Source organism: Aethalodelphis obliquidens, unplaced genomic scaffold, assembly GCF_003676395.1.
Source record: "Aethalodelphis obliquidens isolate GAN/ISIS:26980383/991018 unplaced genomic scaffold, ASM367639v1 scaffold14, whole genome shotgun sequence".
In the NCBI taxonomy this organism is placed as follows: domain Eukaryota; kingdom Metazoa; phylum Chordata; class Mammalia; order Artiodactyla; family Delphinidae; genus Aethalodelphis; species Aethalodelphis obliquidens.
The window spans coordinates 35,429,192-35,445,597 of NW_020837958.1; the positions used below are offsets into that span (position 1 = coordinate 35,429,192).

Consider the following 16,406-nt stretch of genomic DNA (forward strand, 5'->3'; position numbering starts at 1 on the left):
TGAGCACACGACTAGGAGGGGTCAGGGCCACTCCTGAGTGGTGAAGCAGGGACACGCAACCAGCTGCGTGATGGGAGATAGAAAAAACTGAGATTAAAAACGTGTGACATCAACTGTATTTAAAGGACCCAGCAGGGGGCAGGTGCTGTCATGAACCACATCCTGGAAGAGGGGCAGCTGTTCCTGGGTAGATTTGGCCCATCCCCTTCCAGGTCCTTCTGTGCAAAGGTGAGGGCTTTGGACCAGCTGACCCCTAGGGACTAGCCAGTCCAGCATTCTAGAGGCACTAGTTACAAAGAGCAAACTACAAATCTTGAGTGTAAAGCTGATATCTTTTACTTAGGTAACCGCTACCCATTTCCAGCGTCCCAGAAGGTTCACTTGTTTCCAGTCAATAACCACCCTTCCCACCCCCAGCTAACCACAATTCTGACTTCGAAATCCACAGATTAGCTCTGCCGGTTCTGGAAATTAATATAAATGGAATCAAACAGTATTTTCTCTGTGTTTGGCTTCTTTGCTCAACATAATGTCTGTGAGATTCATCCATGTTGCTGCATCTCTCAGTGACACTCTTTTTAAATAAAGTATGGTCTCCTTGGTCTGAATATACCATATTCATTGATCTGTTCTCTGCTGATGAGCACTTTGGTTGTTGCTGGTTTGGGTCATCCTGAATGAAGCTGCTGTGAACCTCCTTGCAGGGCCTTCTTGGGGACACCTGCCTAATTTCCCTTGGGGGAACCGCTGGCCCATAGGGTAGGTGTTGTCTTTAGCTTGAGTAGATATCACCATACGGCTTCCTAAAGTTGAGGGGTGACTTTTACAGGTCTCAAAATGAATATCAAAATAAGGAAGGAAGTAGAGGGAGAGCAAGAGGAAAGAAACAGATAGACCTTAAAGTATTCCCAAGACTGATTCTTTCAGTAAATGTTGAGCCCCTACTAGGAACTGCTAACAGCTGGGCCGCACCTCTTCCCCACTTCCCGTGGCCTGGCGTCACCTGATCCCTGCTCCACTAGGGCAGCTACGCCTTGCTGGCACAACCCTGAAGGCACGACGGAGGATCTGCCAAGTGTAACAGGCACCAGTGCTCCGTGAGGTACATCACCAGCCAGGCCGTTAATCTGAACACTCATCCCCCACCAGCTGCCGAATGGTTCCGACAGCCCCTCCCTGTGCTCAGCCACTCACATGAAGAGATCAAGGTCACGGCGGCTTTACATTTCACGCCTCAGCACCCTGCATCCCAGGGAGACTTTAAAGCATATCCAAAGCAATTCCCTTTGCACCTATGCTGAAAAGGCATTTACAGCGTTCCTGAAGCACAACGCCCCGCACAGGGTGAGCCAAGGCTCCCGCCCTCTGCTCTCTGCCTGCTCACAGAGCACGCGGCCACTCTCCCCCCACGTGCGCCCCAGTTACACCAAAGAGGTCACTCCTGCTGCTCCTCCTGGGGAAACCCTGACTCTAAGAGACTGTTGTGCTCCGAACCTAGATCCTGCCTTTCTGCAGAGAAGGTTTTCTCCACCTCAGCACTAGTCACATCTTAGGCCATATTAAGCCTTTGTTACAGGGACCGTCCCGTGAATTGTAGGTAATTTAGTAGCATCTCTGGCCTCTACCCTGTAGATGCCAGTAACAAACCCAGGAGTGACAATTAAAATGTCTCCAGACACTGCCCCTCCAGATTTCTGCTTGGGGGGTTCAGGGAGTATCATCCCTGGTTGAGAACCACTGCAGTAGAGAAAGAAGTTAGGGACTTCCCTGGTGGTCCAGTGGTAAAGAATCTGCCTTCCAATGCAGGGGACACGGGTTTGACCCCTGGTCAGGGAACTGTGATCCCACATACTGCAGGGCAACTAAGCCCGCGTGCCACAACTACTGAGCTCGTGCGCCTCAACTAGAGAGCCTGTGTGCTGCAAACTACAGGGTCCACGCACCCTGGAGCCTGCGCACCACAACTAGAGAAGAGAAAAAAACCGCACGCTACAGCTAGAGAGAAGCCCGCGAGCCGCATCTAGCAAGGAGCCCGAGCATCACAACGAAGGTCCCGCGTGCTGCAACTAAGACCCGACGCAGCCAAAAAAAAAAAGTTAAAAAAACACCAGCCAGTGTGTTCTCTCTTCTAGAAGGAAATGATCAGTTTTCCAAGACAATCACGCTGGACTGAGTGGGCCTGCTTAATCCACAAGAGGCGTTTTAATCTTGGCAACTGTGTAAAACCAAAACAAAAAAACCACACTGTTTACTCTGGTAAAACTGAAAGAAAAACTAAGAGGCATAAAAAGAAAATTCGGGAAAGCAGAGGTAAGAGGATTTGGAGGGCACAGCAACAATGAGGGAGAAATCATCTTTGTAAATTCCCGTTTGTGAGCTGACACATCCACCACGGTTTCCCACATGAGTGACTCAAATGCCAAATTGGAGGCCATAGCTAACTTCATGATAGCACTGGTTTGGGGGCTCCAAACTGCAAACCCAGTGTTTTCAGGAAGTGTCCCTAAATCCAAGTTCATCTCATTATATGAAAACATGCACACATACACACAACCTTACTCTCCTGTCCTATCAGATCAGACAGTTGAAAATGTATGCTCTTCTGGTATTTTTTTATTTTCTTACTGATTCCATTTTACTAAAACAAACAAAAACCATACAAAACACTTTTAATATACCTTAGAAAATTAGCAAAAAATTAAGTTCAGCATATTACATTGTACAACATTTAGGTAAGAATGTTTGAAAATTATAAATATTTTGTTCCTTCTCAACATAGCACGTCACAAAAATACATTTTAAAACTTTTTTCATGAATGATTCCTAGAAATGATCATATCCCTATTTATCAAGGAAAAGGTCTGATTAGGACAAGCATTCACGGACACCTGAAATGTTCTGTACAGTAACTACAAAAGTAAAACCAAGGGGTCTGCCGGCACTTGGACAGTTGAAACCATTTTAAATATTAGGAGGAATTCAGTTAGTATCAAGACATCATTCCAAATGGGATTTACTTAGTTCATCTCTGTGCTGTCCTTGACTCGTAAGTATCTATCTCAGCCAAAGCACTGTTTGAAAGACTTCTGCCTCCTTGAGATAGCGCCGCTGGGGCTAGGATGCCAACCGGTCACACTGCATGAACCTGCACAACCAGAGACACAGACGGCAACCGCTTAGAATGAGGGCCACGTGTGAGAGAAACGCCTTCTCCAGTAGAGCATCCGTGGTCACAGGCAGTCCACGTCAACTGCGGGCCACGGCGAGCAGGCTGGCCCATCTAGTTTAGGAACAAGCACTCGGAGGAGGAAGAACAACGGCCCGGCCCGCAGAGGTTCTGGTAGCCGGTGAGCTGAGCGCCGCTCGCTGCCAGCCACACGCCGCGGGTCGATGAGGACGCCACTGCGCTGTCCGAGCGCTGGCCCCACCGGCAATCTGAGGGAGCTAACGGGAACTTTCAGAAGCTGAAGTTTTCAGAGAAAGGGTAAATAAAGAGCTTGACGATGCTGACTTTTTTTTTCTTTTCAGGTAAGCCCTTCTTTACAGGCAGATAAGTAAGGAGGCTTCCTTAGTATACTGACCAGGAGGCACTGAAAGAAGAAGAGTTAGAAGCAGCAAAGCCAGGTCCTTTTGTCTTTAGCATAAAGCTTTCCAGTTATACTCAGAACCTACATAACTGACATGACTTCTGCTCACTCCGTGGCCTTCTTTCCTTTCCAGCTCTTCTCTCTCTCTTCAAGTTCTGCCTGGGTGAAAGCTGCAGGGCCCCAGTTAGTGATCAGGTGAGGGTTTTTTGAACCTAAGAGACAAACATGCATTAAACATAGGAAGTCTTATATTCTTCAATTAACATTATCATTTTTCCACAGACAAAGGAGTAACTTTTCTACGTTATTTCTTCTCTGAGGAACATCCATAAAGGTTATACCAGCCAAAACAACTAGAAGATGTATACAAAGGGGATTAACCAGGCCTTCTTATCTATCAGAGGGCAAGTGATTATTCAAGAGAAATTTACTGTAAACAGCTGGGTTTCTGTATATTTGGGCTGAGGAAGTTTGTTTTTTGGGGTTTTATTTTTAGCACAATTCAAGTACACAAATAAAACAGAAAAATAAATTGACTAAATATCTGATTACTTCAAAGAATGTGTTACCTGGTTCTATCAATCGAATTAACCCTTCATGCTGGGCCACTCTGTCCTTCCAGCTCTTGGTCTTGTTAGTTGCCATCTCCAGCTTCTTTTTAACTCCCTAGAACAAAAGCAGATTTTAGACTATGCAAACACACAGGTAGTTTAAGAGTCAAATGACAATGATTAGGCACTTACTATACACTAGTGGATTATCTCATTAAATCATCACAGCCATAAGAAGCACGAAATATTATTATCCCGTTTTACAGATGTGGAAACTAGGATTCAGAGCAGTTAAGTAACCTGCCCGAGGTCACACAGAGGACGTAATTCGCACTAATTACAGATGAATATATAAGACCCTCGTGTGCCAGTTCCGGCTTACTGCCGCTCGGCTCCAAACCCACCCTTCGCTGTCTTGCCTGTGCCGTTAGGCTAACGTTCCCTCGACAGCTGGCACCACTTAAGCTTCGTTAGTGGAAGGGCTGGCGGGACACTGCAGGAGGCTCCACTGTGCTCTGCGCAGCAGCTCCTGCGGCTAGTGGGACACCCATGGTGCTCACACCAGTGGGTTTTAGCGTCACCTCCGCTGTGGGCAGCTTCCACCAGTGCCCCAGAGGGTGGCTTCCCAGTCTCAGCACCTCACTGAGCTTTTCTGCCACCCAGTGGGCGAAGGCCATGCCCTCTCCAAGAAGGACTGGCTCACAGCACTGGGCTAAGGGAGCAAAGTGGATGTGTTCCTCCCCTGGGCGCTCTGCCTCAGCCCTAGAGGCAGTGGCTGCTTCCTGTGTCTGCCCTTCCTGCAGCTCAGTTTTCTTTGCTGCTCAGGAGGTAATCCCCTGTTAGAGTTAATAGTCGTTTATATTAAACCTTCCCTGTTCATATTGCCGGCGTAGTTTCAGTCTCTTGATTGGACTCCAACTGTTACGCCCCATCGCCTGTAAAAAAATTCCTACCTACAGCTAAACACAATTCTTACACCGCTTCTTACAGTAAAGCAAATATCCTGTTGCTTTAAATGTTTAAGAATATTTAAATGCACGTGTTTGCAGGGCTGGGTTTAATGACCTCGTACTGCTCAAGTGCTTGCTTCCGCTCAAGCTCCAGCTGTTGCAGCTGCTCCACGGCTTCCTGCAGGGCCTGCTCTTTGACGGCGCGCTGGTTCTCCAGCTCCTGCTTCTCCGCCTCCGTGGTGCGAATGGCCTGCTGCTGCTCCAAGTGCCACTTCTCCAGCTCGGCCCTCTTGGACGACTCTTCCTCCAGCAACCTGCGATGCGAGCTCGGCGTCAGACCCGCCCGGTCACCGCCCCTGACCCAGCAGATGTCGGAGCACGCCAGAGCCACAGAGAAGCCTGGGGGTCATCTAACCCACCGCTCATTTCACAAGAGGGAAACTAGATTCACAAAGTGGCTAAGGTGACTCATGAGTCCTGCTCCAAGCTCTGTTTCACCCTTTTATGAAAAAAAAATGACAGTAAAAATAACATGCGTTGAAGGCTTAACGGGCCAAGAAGGAAGTGTGTTTTCTCAATTAATCCTCACAATAAACTTAAGTACTATTATTATTCCGTTCAGAGATGAAAAAAGTGAGGCACAAAGGCTAAGTGACCTGCAGGGCCGTGTTTTGAAATTTGCCGGGTTGCTACAACATTAAAACATTTTTTATCTAGTGAAGACCTATCACCAAGGAAAAAGCTGACTAATGAAAGCAAGAGAAGAAGGAGCTGACAAAAGGTAGAGTGAGCAGACACCATTTCCTAACGAAGCGCTGCCTGTCAGGCTCTTCACCTTCCTTGCTGCTAACCCTCCACAATTCTGCAAGGTGTTATTATCCCTGCAGATGAAGTCAAAGGGTTTAAAAGTATGACGCACAGGTAAGTAATGGATTTCAACCCAGGCCTGTGTGACTTCAAAATGTTATCTTTTAATAACAGGCTACCTATCTGAGAATATCCAGCTATGCCAGTATTTAATAAATAAATTAACGTGCAGCCCCACCTGTACCCAAAGTGTAGACAATGTGGTTAGATGCCAGCCCAGGACGGGACGCATCTCTACCGGCTTGACCATCAGAATTATGGTAACAAGCCACACGGCAGGCCAGTAACTACTACCCAAGAGCGTTTGCGCTTCTAAAACCGACAACAGCAGAAGTAACGTAACAGACTCCACAGCCCCTATCTGACTACTCCAATCCCCATCCCCAGTCCCACACCGTTGTAAGAATTCCCTCTACAACATCCTACAGGGTTGTTCTCCAGTTCTGTGTGATGGGCCACGCTTCACAAACCGGGTCAGTTTATTTCTGGCAGCCTTGATTCTTAGAAAGTTCTTCCTCAAGTAAGATGAGCTCTCCCATCCCCTACCCCGGGTTCCACCAAGGGCCAATCTGCACCCTCTGAGACGTCCCTCGGAGTGTGACATCCGCAGTGAACACATCACTGCCAACGTGGGCTGACCAGTGCAGAGTGGACTCACTTACTCAGTGTGTATATATTCCACACTGTCCATGTGCTTTTCTAGGCACAGGGGATACAACAGTGAATGAGACCGGAAGGATTCTTCATCCTAGTGGTGAAAATCTGGAGGGGAAGGGACATTTGCAGGAGGTTAGGCTGCCCAGCCTGAATCCCCTTCACGTGTCTAGGGATGTCTTGATGGAAGCCACTGACACAAAGGAGCAGAGACAGTGAAGAATTTATCTTTTGGTGGCAGCAACATCTAGTGTCAAGTGATGGCAGGAGCAATGGGGACAATTGACTGACCGACCCACGGTGCCAATGTCGACATCAGCGGCACCCTCGCTGGGCTCTTGCCGTGGCCTGGTCAGCGCTGCTCAGCCTCCCTTGGTTCCTGCCTGTGTTCAAGGCCTGGCCACCTGCCTTCTGTGGAATTGGTGAGTTTCTCAAGAACCTTCCAACAAATGCTTTTATTGCTTTAGCTAACCCAAGTTGGTTTCTGTGGCTTACAAACAAGACTCCTGACTAAAGACTTGAACCTCTCTGTGCCTCAGTTTCTTCATTTATAAAAAAGGAATAGGAACTATACCTACCACCAAAGGTTTGCTGATCCACTAAACGTGATAATGCAAGTAAGGTACTTAGAACAGTGCCTACCATGTCGTAAGTGCTGAATAAATATCAGTTCATAGTATTATGGTGGGACTATCACCTCACTTGCTCTGAACACTTCATGAAGGCTGCTTGAGAGTATATGAGGTTTTTGGCAATCAATCATATCAGGGAAGTAAAACCCTGAATCTTTTCAAATGAGCTGCTATTAAGCCAAGTACCCTGGATCCTATATTGTTCTGTTGATATTTTAAATTATCTTCTTGCTCTAAAACCATCACTCCAGCCTGTCAGCACCTTTTTTGAATGCTTATTTGACATTCTATACGTTGCATAGCTTCCCCATCTGCAGATGAGCTAAAGGAACAGAAACCAACATACTCCGAGTGACCACCAAATCCAGACGTTACACGAAACTCTTTGCAAGCATCCCCTCCCTTACCCTTCACAACAACCCTACGAGCTTATTGTATAGATAAGGAAATGAAGGCTGCAAGAAATGAACTAACTTTTCTAAAATTACACAGCTAGGAAGTACCGGGGCTGGGAATCAAACCCAGACCTCACTCCAGGGCTAGGCGCCAACCTGCCTTCAAATACACGAAGAGTATTATCGCATGGAAGAGACTGTTGTTGCACATGGCCCCATGCGTAGAACCTGGCTCCATTCGTTCAAAAAAGACTCCTTGGACACTGACTGTGTGCCATGCACTGTACTAGTTGCTGGGAATACAGACCTAAGGTACGCTCCTAGGCCTCACAGACACAAAAATTTAGTGGGTGGAAGTTATAACCGGACAGACTATGGCTCCGTCTCAAGAACTTTCCAATGATTGAGTTGTCCAAATGTTAAACGAACAGTTTCCTTCTGAGTTCCCATTCCGGAGAGGATAGATAACCTTCAGGATTACACATTTTTTTAAAAAAACTTCAATTTTAGTGGGGAAAAAAAACCCCAACAAGATCCAGATGGCTCAAGTCAAAGTTCTTGTATTTAAACAATTCACTATAAAAAATATCTCTGGGAAAATTTAAGACACTGACAGAGAAGGCACCATCCATTGGAAGAACAATGAGATGCCAAATGTTCGAAGAATGACTTGCTATTGCTTAAAGAAAGGACAGAGGCTAACTAAAAAGCCCTCTAGGGCTTCCCTGGTGGCGCAGTGGTTGAGAATCTGCCTGCCAATGCAGGGACACGGGTTCCAGCCCTGGTCCAGAAGATCCCACGTGCCGCGGAGCAACTAAGTCCGTGCTCCACAACTACTGAGCCTGCGCTCTAGAGTTCACGAGCCACAACTACTGAGCCCACGTGCCACAACTACTGAAGCCCACGCGCCTAGAGCCTGTGCTCCGCAACAAGAGAAGCCACCGCAATGAGAAGCCCACATACCGCAACGAAGAGTAGCCCCCGCTCACCGCAACTAGAGAAAGCCCGCACACAGCCAAAAATAAAAATAAATTAAAAAAATAATAAAAGCCCTGTATATACACCCTCAGCCTAAGATTATATTACAGTTCATTAGTACCAGACTTAAATGTTTCTATCTCAACTCCACGATGACCTCCCTTGATTTCCTACCCAGAAAGGCCTACCCTGAGTGGGAGCAAGGAGAAAGCCCCCTTTGCCAATCTGACAAAATGTCCCTCTGGGGCTTCCCTGGTGGCGCAGTGGTTGAGAGTCTGCTTGCCGATGCAGGGCACACGGGTTCGTGCCCGGGTCCGGGAAGATCCCACATGCCACGGAGCGGCTGGGCCCGTGAGCCATGGCTGCTGAGCCTGCGCGTCCGGAGCCTGTGCTCCGCAACGGGAGAGGCCACAACAGTGAGAGGCCCGCGTACCGCAAAAAAAAAAAAAAAAAAAATGTCCCTCTGAATCAGGCCCAGCCTCCTGTGACTTCGGGAAAGAGATGGACTCGCCTCACTTAAAAATGACCACTAGAGGGCGCGAACCTGTCCACTTCAAGTTCCAAAAACTAAAGTCAAGTTCCAAAAACTAAGGTAAAAGAACAATTTAGAGTAGTAAAATTCATAAAATGGCCTTATATACCCCAAGAAAAACTAGTTAGTTTTTGTGCAGTAATATCAGCTTATTGGAGCAGAGCTGTATGTAGTAGTTATATTTGCATTTAAAAGGTTGGAACCATTTACTTAAATCAGAGTGTACAAAATAATTAGCCAGAGCATTTTTTTTTTTTTTTTTTTTTTTTTTTTGGCCGCATTGCACAGCATGCAGAGATCTTAGTTCACCGACCAGGGATAGAACCCGTGTCCCCTGCAGTGGAAGCACAGAGTCCTAACCACTAGATCGCCAGGGAATTCCCTAGCGAGAGCTTTTTAAATAACAATATTCATGCCTGGGCTCCTATCCACAGATATTTTGATTTACTAAATTTGTGACAGGCCCTACATGAGTATTTTTTAAAAGGTTTATAGGGGATGATGATATTTACCACTGGTTAAAAACTACTGGCATCAATTATCCAAAACTGTCTTATTCAAAACATCACTCATTCTATAAACATGAAATAACTAATACTTTAATAAATTTCTGGAGTTATCTGGTTTCCTTTATGATCTAATCTCTGCCGTGTCATAATTAACCTCCCTCACAGCTTCAGAGAAGTAAATATATATAATATATCTCACCTGTGAATTCTCTGCACAAGGTGATCTATAAACTCTTGACACATCACAAATGATAAGGAGGTTCAAAAACGTCTAATGTCCCTTAGAATGTCTCTCTTTGCAAGTCACATGGGACCAAACCTTCCCATGCAGTGGATGGTGTGCTAACATCACTGCCCAATAACAACAGGGTGGTGATTCCCATCCTCTGGTTAACACCATGGTGAACACACACTTGTGGGACCCATAAATGCCAGGCAATGTGCTAGGCATTTAATTTTCTATTTAGAAGATAATTTTTTCCTTAATAGAATCAACCTTTTCAAAACCTAATTCATTTATTTTTAAGTCATTTTTGGCAACATACATAACAAAGAAACCTCCTTCTTTCTTTCCTCCTGAAGATTAAAAGAACATCTGTTGCTGCTCCACGTGTGGCATGGCAGCTATGGAAAATGTACCCCAGCTCATCCCACAAGTGCTCCTAAAACAGGGGGCGTAGCTTAAAGCACAAGATATGCCTGCACTGACCAGCTGGGGAAACAGTTTTTAGCGCTGCATCCCCTGACATGACATCTTAAAGAAAGCAAATGCGGAAGCAAGTTAGAAACTGGGAGAGGGTAGCTGAGCCCTGTCTTTAGCCCTATAAGCAAGGGTCTCCCAGCGGCCCAGACTGGGAATAAATAGCCCAGCCAGCCAAGCCCCCAGGGTCTCTCCAATCTGTCAGAGACCCCTCGCTCTCCAGCAGAGTTAGTCATTCCTAGAAAGTGTATGAGGAGTCCAGGCAAAGCACATAAAGCACAGAGGATGAGGCGATCGGCACCTGGCCTGAAGCTTCCGCACAGTCTCTTCATCTTGCCGGGCCTGCCTCTCATCCTCGAGAGCCTCCTGCAGCTTTAGGTACATGTCTTCCAGCTCCTGGACCCGCTGCAAATACTGTTCCAGTTCAGAGGATTTCTGGGCAACCTGTTCTTCCATCTGCTGCCTGATCTGACGGTATAAAAGAGTCATGTTTAAACTCAGGTTGACTTCGCCCTCAGGGAAAGCCTCCCGCTCGACCACCACCCTGAGTGAAGCCGCAGCACAGCCCACAGCCGCAGCCCATCAGGGTGGACAGGGCCCGTCCTTCACTCCCCGAAGACCGAGGAAGCAAGAGCACCAAACCCAATGCCAAGACCCAAGACCACAACCAAAGAGTCTGGGTCCACAAACTACACCCGAAACGCTGTTCTCCTGCCCTGGTATATTTCTCATCCCTTTCACTCCACATTTCAGACTCAAGAAAAAAATATTTCCCTGTATAATTTCTCTTTAAACTCCTTTCTGTCTTAAAATCACCATCTTTCTACCAAGAGTTTCCTCTAAAGAGAATGAACCTTTTCCCAGTCAGAACAGCCGAAGGGTTAAAATAAGGGGGAAAGGAAAGACTGGCCTGCAGTGAGCCCTTCTGCACTTACCTGGCTGCCCAGCACCCCGTCCTTTCTCCCTCTCTAGGGCACCTCTGGCCCCAGGGGGACCTCAAGCACTTAATTAGTGTTCTAACACATTTATGGTTTCTCCATTCTAGCTAAAAGAGCTTTGAATCTCTGCCTTATAAGTTAAAAGACAAGGACATCCTAAATGCAATAACATACACATTAGCATACGTCTCTGCAGTTTATAAGACACTTTTACTTGCATTAGCTTAGTTCACCCTCATAAGGGTCATGAAGGATCATACGACTATCCCCCTAATTTGAAGAAGAGAAACAAGTTATTCATCAGCAGGAGCAGAGGACACAAACCCAGATCTTCTGGCCACGAGGGCAGCACCCCCCATGTCATACATGCCTTCTTCTCGCGACACAAACACGTCCACTTCAAGTCTGAGCAACAAAAAGGTGCTAAAGGGAACGTCACAGCACCTATTTAATAGGCCCTGGGCCCAGCCCTCTCCCACACACTGCAACTCATGTGAGGAGACCTGTGTTCCAACTAACCAGCTCGCTGCCTGAAGCAACCTGGACCTTGGGTCTCTTGGGGATGAGAACCTCTAATCAGATGATGAGTCAGAGCTGCCAAGAGCGGCAGGCCAGCGTTCACGTGTTCTCCTGACTTCAGAACCCTCACTCTGCTCATGACAGAGGTGCAACGTCATGGAACTTATGCTTACTTTTTCCGTAGCTATTTATTTTCCAAGGCAAGACTCTGAAGGCTGAAAGGGATGCTATTAATAATTGTACCAGGATGGCAGGGACTGTCCCAAGCAAACCAGGAACTTTAGTCCTCCTACCCACAGTACTTACCATCCCATTCCATAAATTTCTACTTGGGGGTCTTGAATGCAAGGTTTACCTTTATATCCTTGGCATGGTACCTGGCATATAGAAGGTGCTCAATAAACCGATAATGAATGAATAACTTCCCCAGGAGCCCACTGCAAGTCAGCAACAGAGCCAAGCTGGCAAGATGATCTCACTCTAGCCTCCCAGCTCTTCACCCTCCACCAACCCAGGCAGGCTTTTGCCCCTCTGCCGACCGGGGCTGGCTCTGTGAGTTAAGGCCGCAGCAGCACCTCTGGGCATGCGATACTCACAAGCTTCTCCCGCTCCAGCTCCGTGCTGAACCTGGCCTGTAGTTCCACTTGAGTCTGAAGGCGCTTCTTTTCTTCTTCTGCTGCCCGAGATGCTGCTTCTTCTAGTTTCTACCCAAAAACCCATCCACAGAAAAGCAGGGAATATTACAATGGAAGTGCATTTGGAGAGAAATGGTCACACTTAAACATTATGGAGGAAGTCAAACATTCTCAGTGTTCAATAAAGACCGAATAAAACTTGTAGATCCACTGGAATTCCATTCCAACAATTTTCCCAGTCAACATACAAAACAAATTAGGTAAATGAATGATTCCTCATAACTCTGAACAACATTTTGCCAAGAAAATTTTAGTACAGTCATTAAGTTAAATTCACTTGCAAATGCATTCATGAGGTAGGAATCTATTTCTTGAGCTTGTCCTATACAGTTTTGTCATCTTAACATTATTCCTTAAAACTTTATCAGAGCTCAACTTCCCAAAGGGTGCATGAGGAACTCCACAGACCCTTTCCCTGGCAAAACAACATTTAGAAGAAAAGCAAAAACAACCATTTAAAGTCTCTGGGAATTATCCTAAAAGCATACAGCAAACGGAGAACACTTAGCAAGAAAATCAACTGAATCTCAGCAAGAATAGTGAAAGCCTATGGCATGTGAGCCACGGTGCAGCCCCCTCTCTGCCTACTGCTCCCCCGACATGGCAGTGGAAGGAGGCTCTACCCCATGGCCGTGGAACCAAGAACATAAGCCTCCCTCTCTCCTCAGTTTCCAATCTAGGGCTAAGGTATCTCACAGGAGGGTGCAGACAAAAAAATGTTGCTTGCCGTTCCAATAAACAAAGAACATTGCCCACCATCAAGCCATCAGCCACTGCAGCTGTCCCAACAGTGCACCCTGGGAGGAATTCAGGATGGAGGAAAACAGGATCCTGGCCCTAGATAGTTAAGATGCATATCTAAGAAATAATTTTAATGAGCTCAGATTTGCATCTTCCCATACATTGAAAAGCACTAAAATCATTAACTTGAAATATCTGTTTTTTGTGATTAGCAGTAACTACATGTTTTGTTTTGTTTTGCTTTTTTCAACAAAAACTCCTTTGTATCCTGGCTCCCCGCTTACCTCTTTGGAACAGTTCCTCAGAGCTGAGAAGCTTTCTCCCGGGCTGGCTAGAGTCCTCAGTAAAGTCCCCGAATAAAACATAACTCTCAGATTTTAGCTGTGCTTTTTTTCAGTCGACAAGACCAACAAACTAAACCACAGGCCAGCTAGAAGTCTGACAGGCGAGGCCAGCAAAGAGCCCCCGTGTAGTAGGAACAAGTCTCAAAGACAGGCCTCAAAAACTACATGTGGGCCAGAATTTAAATATCAGACTGTGGGGCCAGGTAGGTTCCAGGGCATTGTTGAAAACAACAGAGCCACTGTGAGATGAACAACTGGAGGTGATACCAACAGAGGCATCCGGCTTAACAGAGAGCTGAGAGACTGACAGAGATCAGAAATGGAGACAAAGAGCTCTGCTGCCACATACAAAAATAAGCTCAAAATAGATTAAAGACCTAAATGTAAGACCAGATACTATAAAACTCCTAGAGGAAAACACAGGCAGAATACTCTTTGACATAAATCAGAGCAATTTTTTTTAAAGTATCTCCTAAAGTAAAAGAAATAAAAGCAAAAATAAACAAATGGGACCTAATTAAACTTTAAAGCTTTTGCACAACAAAGGAAGCCATTGACAAAGCGAAAAGCCAACTTACCAAATGGGAGAAAATATTTGCAAATGATATGACCAATAAGGGATTAATATCTAACATATATAAACAGCTCGTACAACTCAACATCAAAAAAACAAACAACCCAAAACCTTGTACACTGTTGGTGGGAATGTAAACTGGTACAGCCACTGTGGAAAATTGTACGGAGGTTCCTCAAAAAACTAAAAAGCAGAATTACCATATGACCCAGCAATTCTACTCCTGGGTTTTTTGGGTTTGAATATTTATTTATTTATTTATTTATTTATTTATTTGGCTGTGTCAGGTCTTAGTTGCGGCACACAAGATCCTTGTTGCGGCATGCAGGGTCTTTTCGTTGTGGCACGCGAGCTTCTCTCTAGTTGTGGTATGTGGGCTGCAGAGCGCGCAAGCTCAGTAGCTGCAGTGCACGGGCTCTCTAGTTGTGGCACATGGGCTTAGTTGCCCTGCAGCATGTGGGAGCTTAGTTCCCTGACCAAGGATCAAACCCGTACATTGGAAGGTGGATTCTTAACCACTGGACCACCAAGGAAGTCCCCACTCCTGGGTTTATATCCAAGAAAAACAAAAGCACTGATCTGAAAAGATACAGGCATCCCAATGTTCACAGCAGCATTATTTACAATTGTCAAGATATGTAAGCAATCTAAGTGTCTATCAACAGATGAATGAATAAAAAATAGATGTGGTGAATACATATCTACAATGGAATACTACTTAGCCATAAAAAATAATTAAATTCTGCCATTTGCAGCAACATGGATGGACTTGGAAGGCATTAAGCTAAGTGAAATAAGTCAGACAGAGAAAGACAAATACGGTATGATATCACTTATATGTGGAATCTAAAACATACAACAAACTAGTGAATATAACAAGAAAGAAGCAGGCTCACAGATATAGAGAATAAACTAGCGGTTACAGGGGGGAGGGCAAGATAGGGGTAGGGAAAGTGGGAGGTACAAACTGTTGGGTGTAAGATAGGCTTAAGGATGTATTCTACAACACGGGGAATATAGCCAATATTTTGTAATAACTGTAAATGGAGTGTAAACTTTAAAAATTGTATAAAACAAAAGAATGCCAAAAAAGCCCTGCTGACACCTCGGTCACCCCAAGGCACTGTGTGCACGCCCAAGGTTCTGCTTGGGAGGAGGACAGTCAGAGGTTGCACACCATGAGGCAAACAGACTCCACTGAAATAATCCAGCCAAATCATGAAACAAATAAATGAGCAAACAACAATAACAAGCTTTTGGGGGAGGGGCGAAAGCCATATCTAGAGTTGCTACAACGTATTATCTAAAACATCCAGTTTTCAACAAAAAATTATGAGATGTGCAAAGAAAGAGAAAAGTGTGACTCATACGCAGGGAAAAAAGCAGGCAATAAAAACTGCCTTTGAAGGGGCCCAGACACCGGATTTAGCAAAGACTTCAAAGAAGTTATTATATGTTCAAAGAACTAAGGAAACCATGCTTAAGGAAGTCATAGATGATATGATGATATCCCATCAAACAGACAACATCAATAAAGAGACAGAAATTATAAAAAAGAACCAAATGGAAATTCTGGAGTTGAAAAGTACAATAACTGAAATGAAAAATTCACTAGAGGTTCTCATACATACATTTGGGCTGTAGGAAGAATCTATCAAAGATAGATTGATAGGGCTTCCCCGGTGGCGCAGTGGTTGAGAGTCCGCCTGCCGATGCAGGGGATACAAGTTCATGACTCAGTCCGGGAGGATCCCGCAAGCCGCGGAGCGGCTGGGCCCATGAGCCATGGCTGCTGGGCCTGCGTGTCCGGAGCCTGTGCTCCACAACGGGAGAGGCTGCAACAGTGAGAGGCCCGCGTACCGCAAAAAGCAAAGCAAAACAAAACAAAACAAAAAAAGATTCATAGAAATTATGCAATCTGAAGAACAGAGAAGAAAACAGCATCAGAGAAATGTGAGACACCCATTAAGTACACCAACATTCACATAACAGGAGTATCTGAAGGATAGGAAAGAGAGAAAGGAGAAGGAAAAATATTGGAAGAAATAGTGACTGAAAACTTTCCCAATCTGATGGAAAATACTAACCTACACATCCAATAAGTTCAATGAACTCTAAGATAATACAAAGAGTTTAACACATACTTCATATCATACAGACATACACATCATAGTAAAACGGTGGAAAACCAAAGACAAAAAGAAAATCTTGAAAGCAACAAGAGAAAAATGATTCATCAC

At 45.5% G+C, this 16,406-nt stretch overlaps 1 protein-coding gene across 2 annotated transcripts in view; it reads right to left on the bottom strand.

The window, feature by feature from the left end:
• Positions 1 to 2,595: 2,595 nt before the first annotated feature.
• The window catches only part of SWAP70 (switching B cell complex subunit SWAP70), a 95,122-nt gene continuing 81,311 nt past the window's right edge, over positions 2,596 to 16,406 (bottom strand). For both annotated transcript variants that reach the window (XM_027115418.1, XM_027115417.1), the window contains exons 8-12: positions 12,409 to 12,516; positions 10,657 to 10,823; positions 5,204 to 5,402; positions 4,157 to 4,253; positions 2,596 to 3,799 (exon numbers count right to left, since the gene is read on the bottom strand). In XM_027115418.1, the coding sequence (XP_026971219.1) occupies positions 3,693 to 3,799; positions 4,157 to 4,253; positions 5,204 to 5,402; positions 10,657 to 10,823; positions 12,409 to 12,516 (678 nt within the window). In that variant the 3' untranslated portion in view covers positions 2,596 to 3,692. The remainder of the gene's footprint in view (positions 3,800 to 4,156; positions 4,254 to 5,203; positions 5,403 to 10,656; positions 10,824 to 12,408; positions 12,517 to 16,406) is intronic.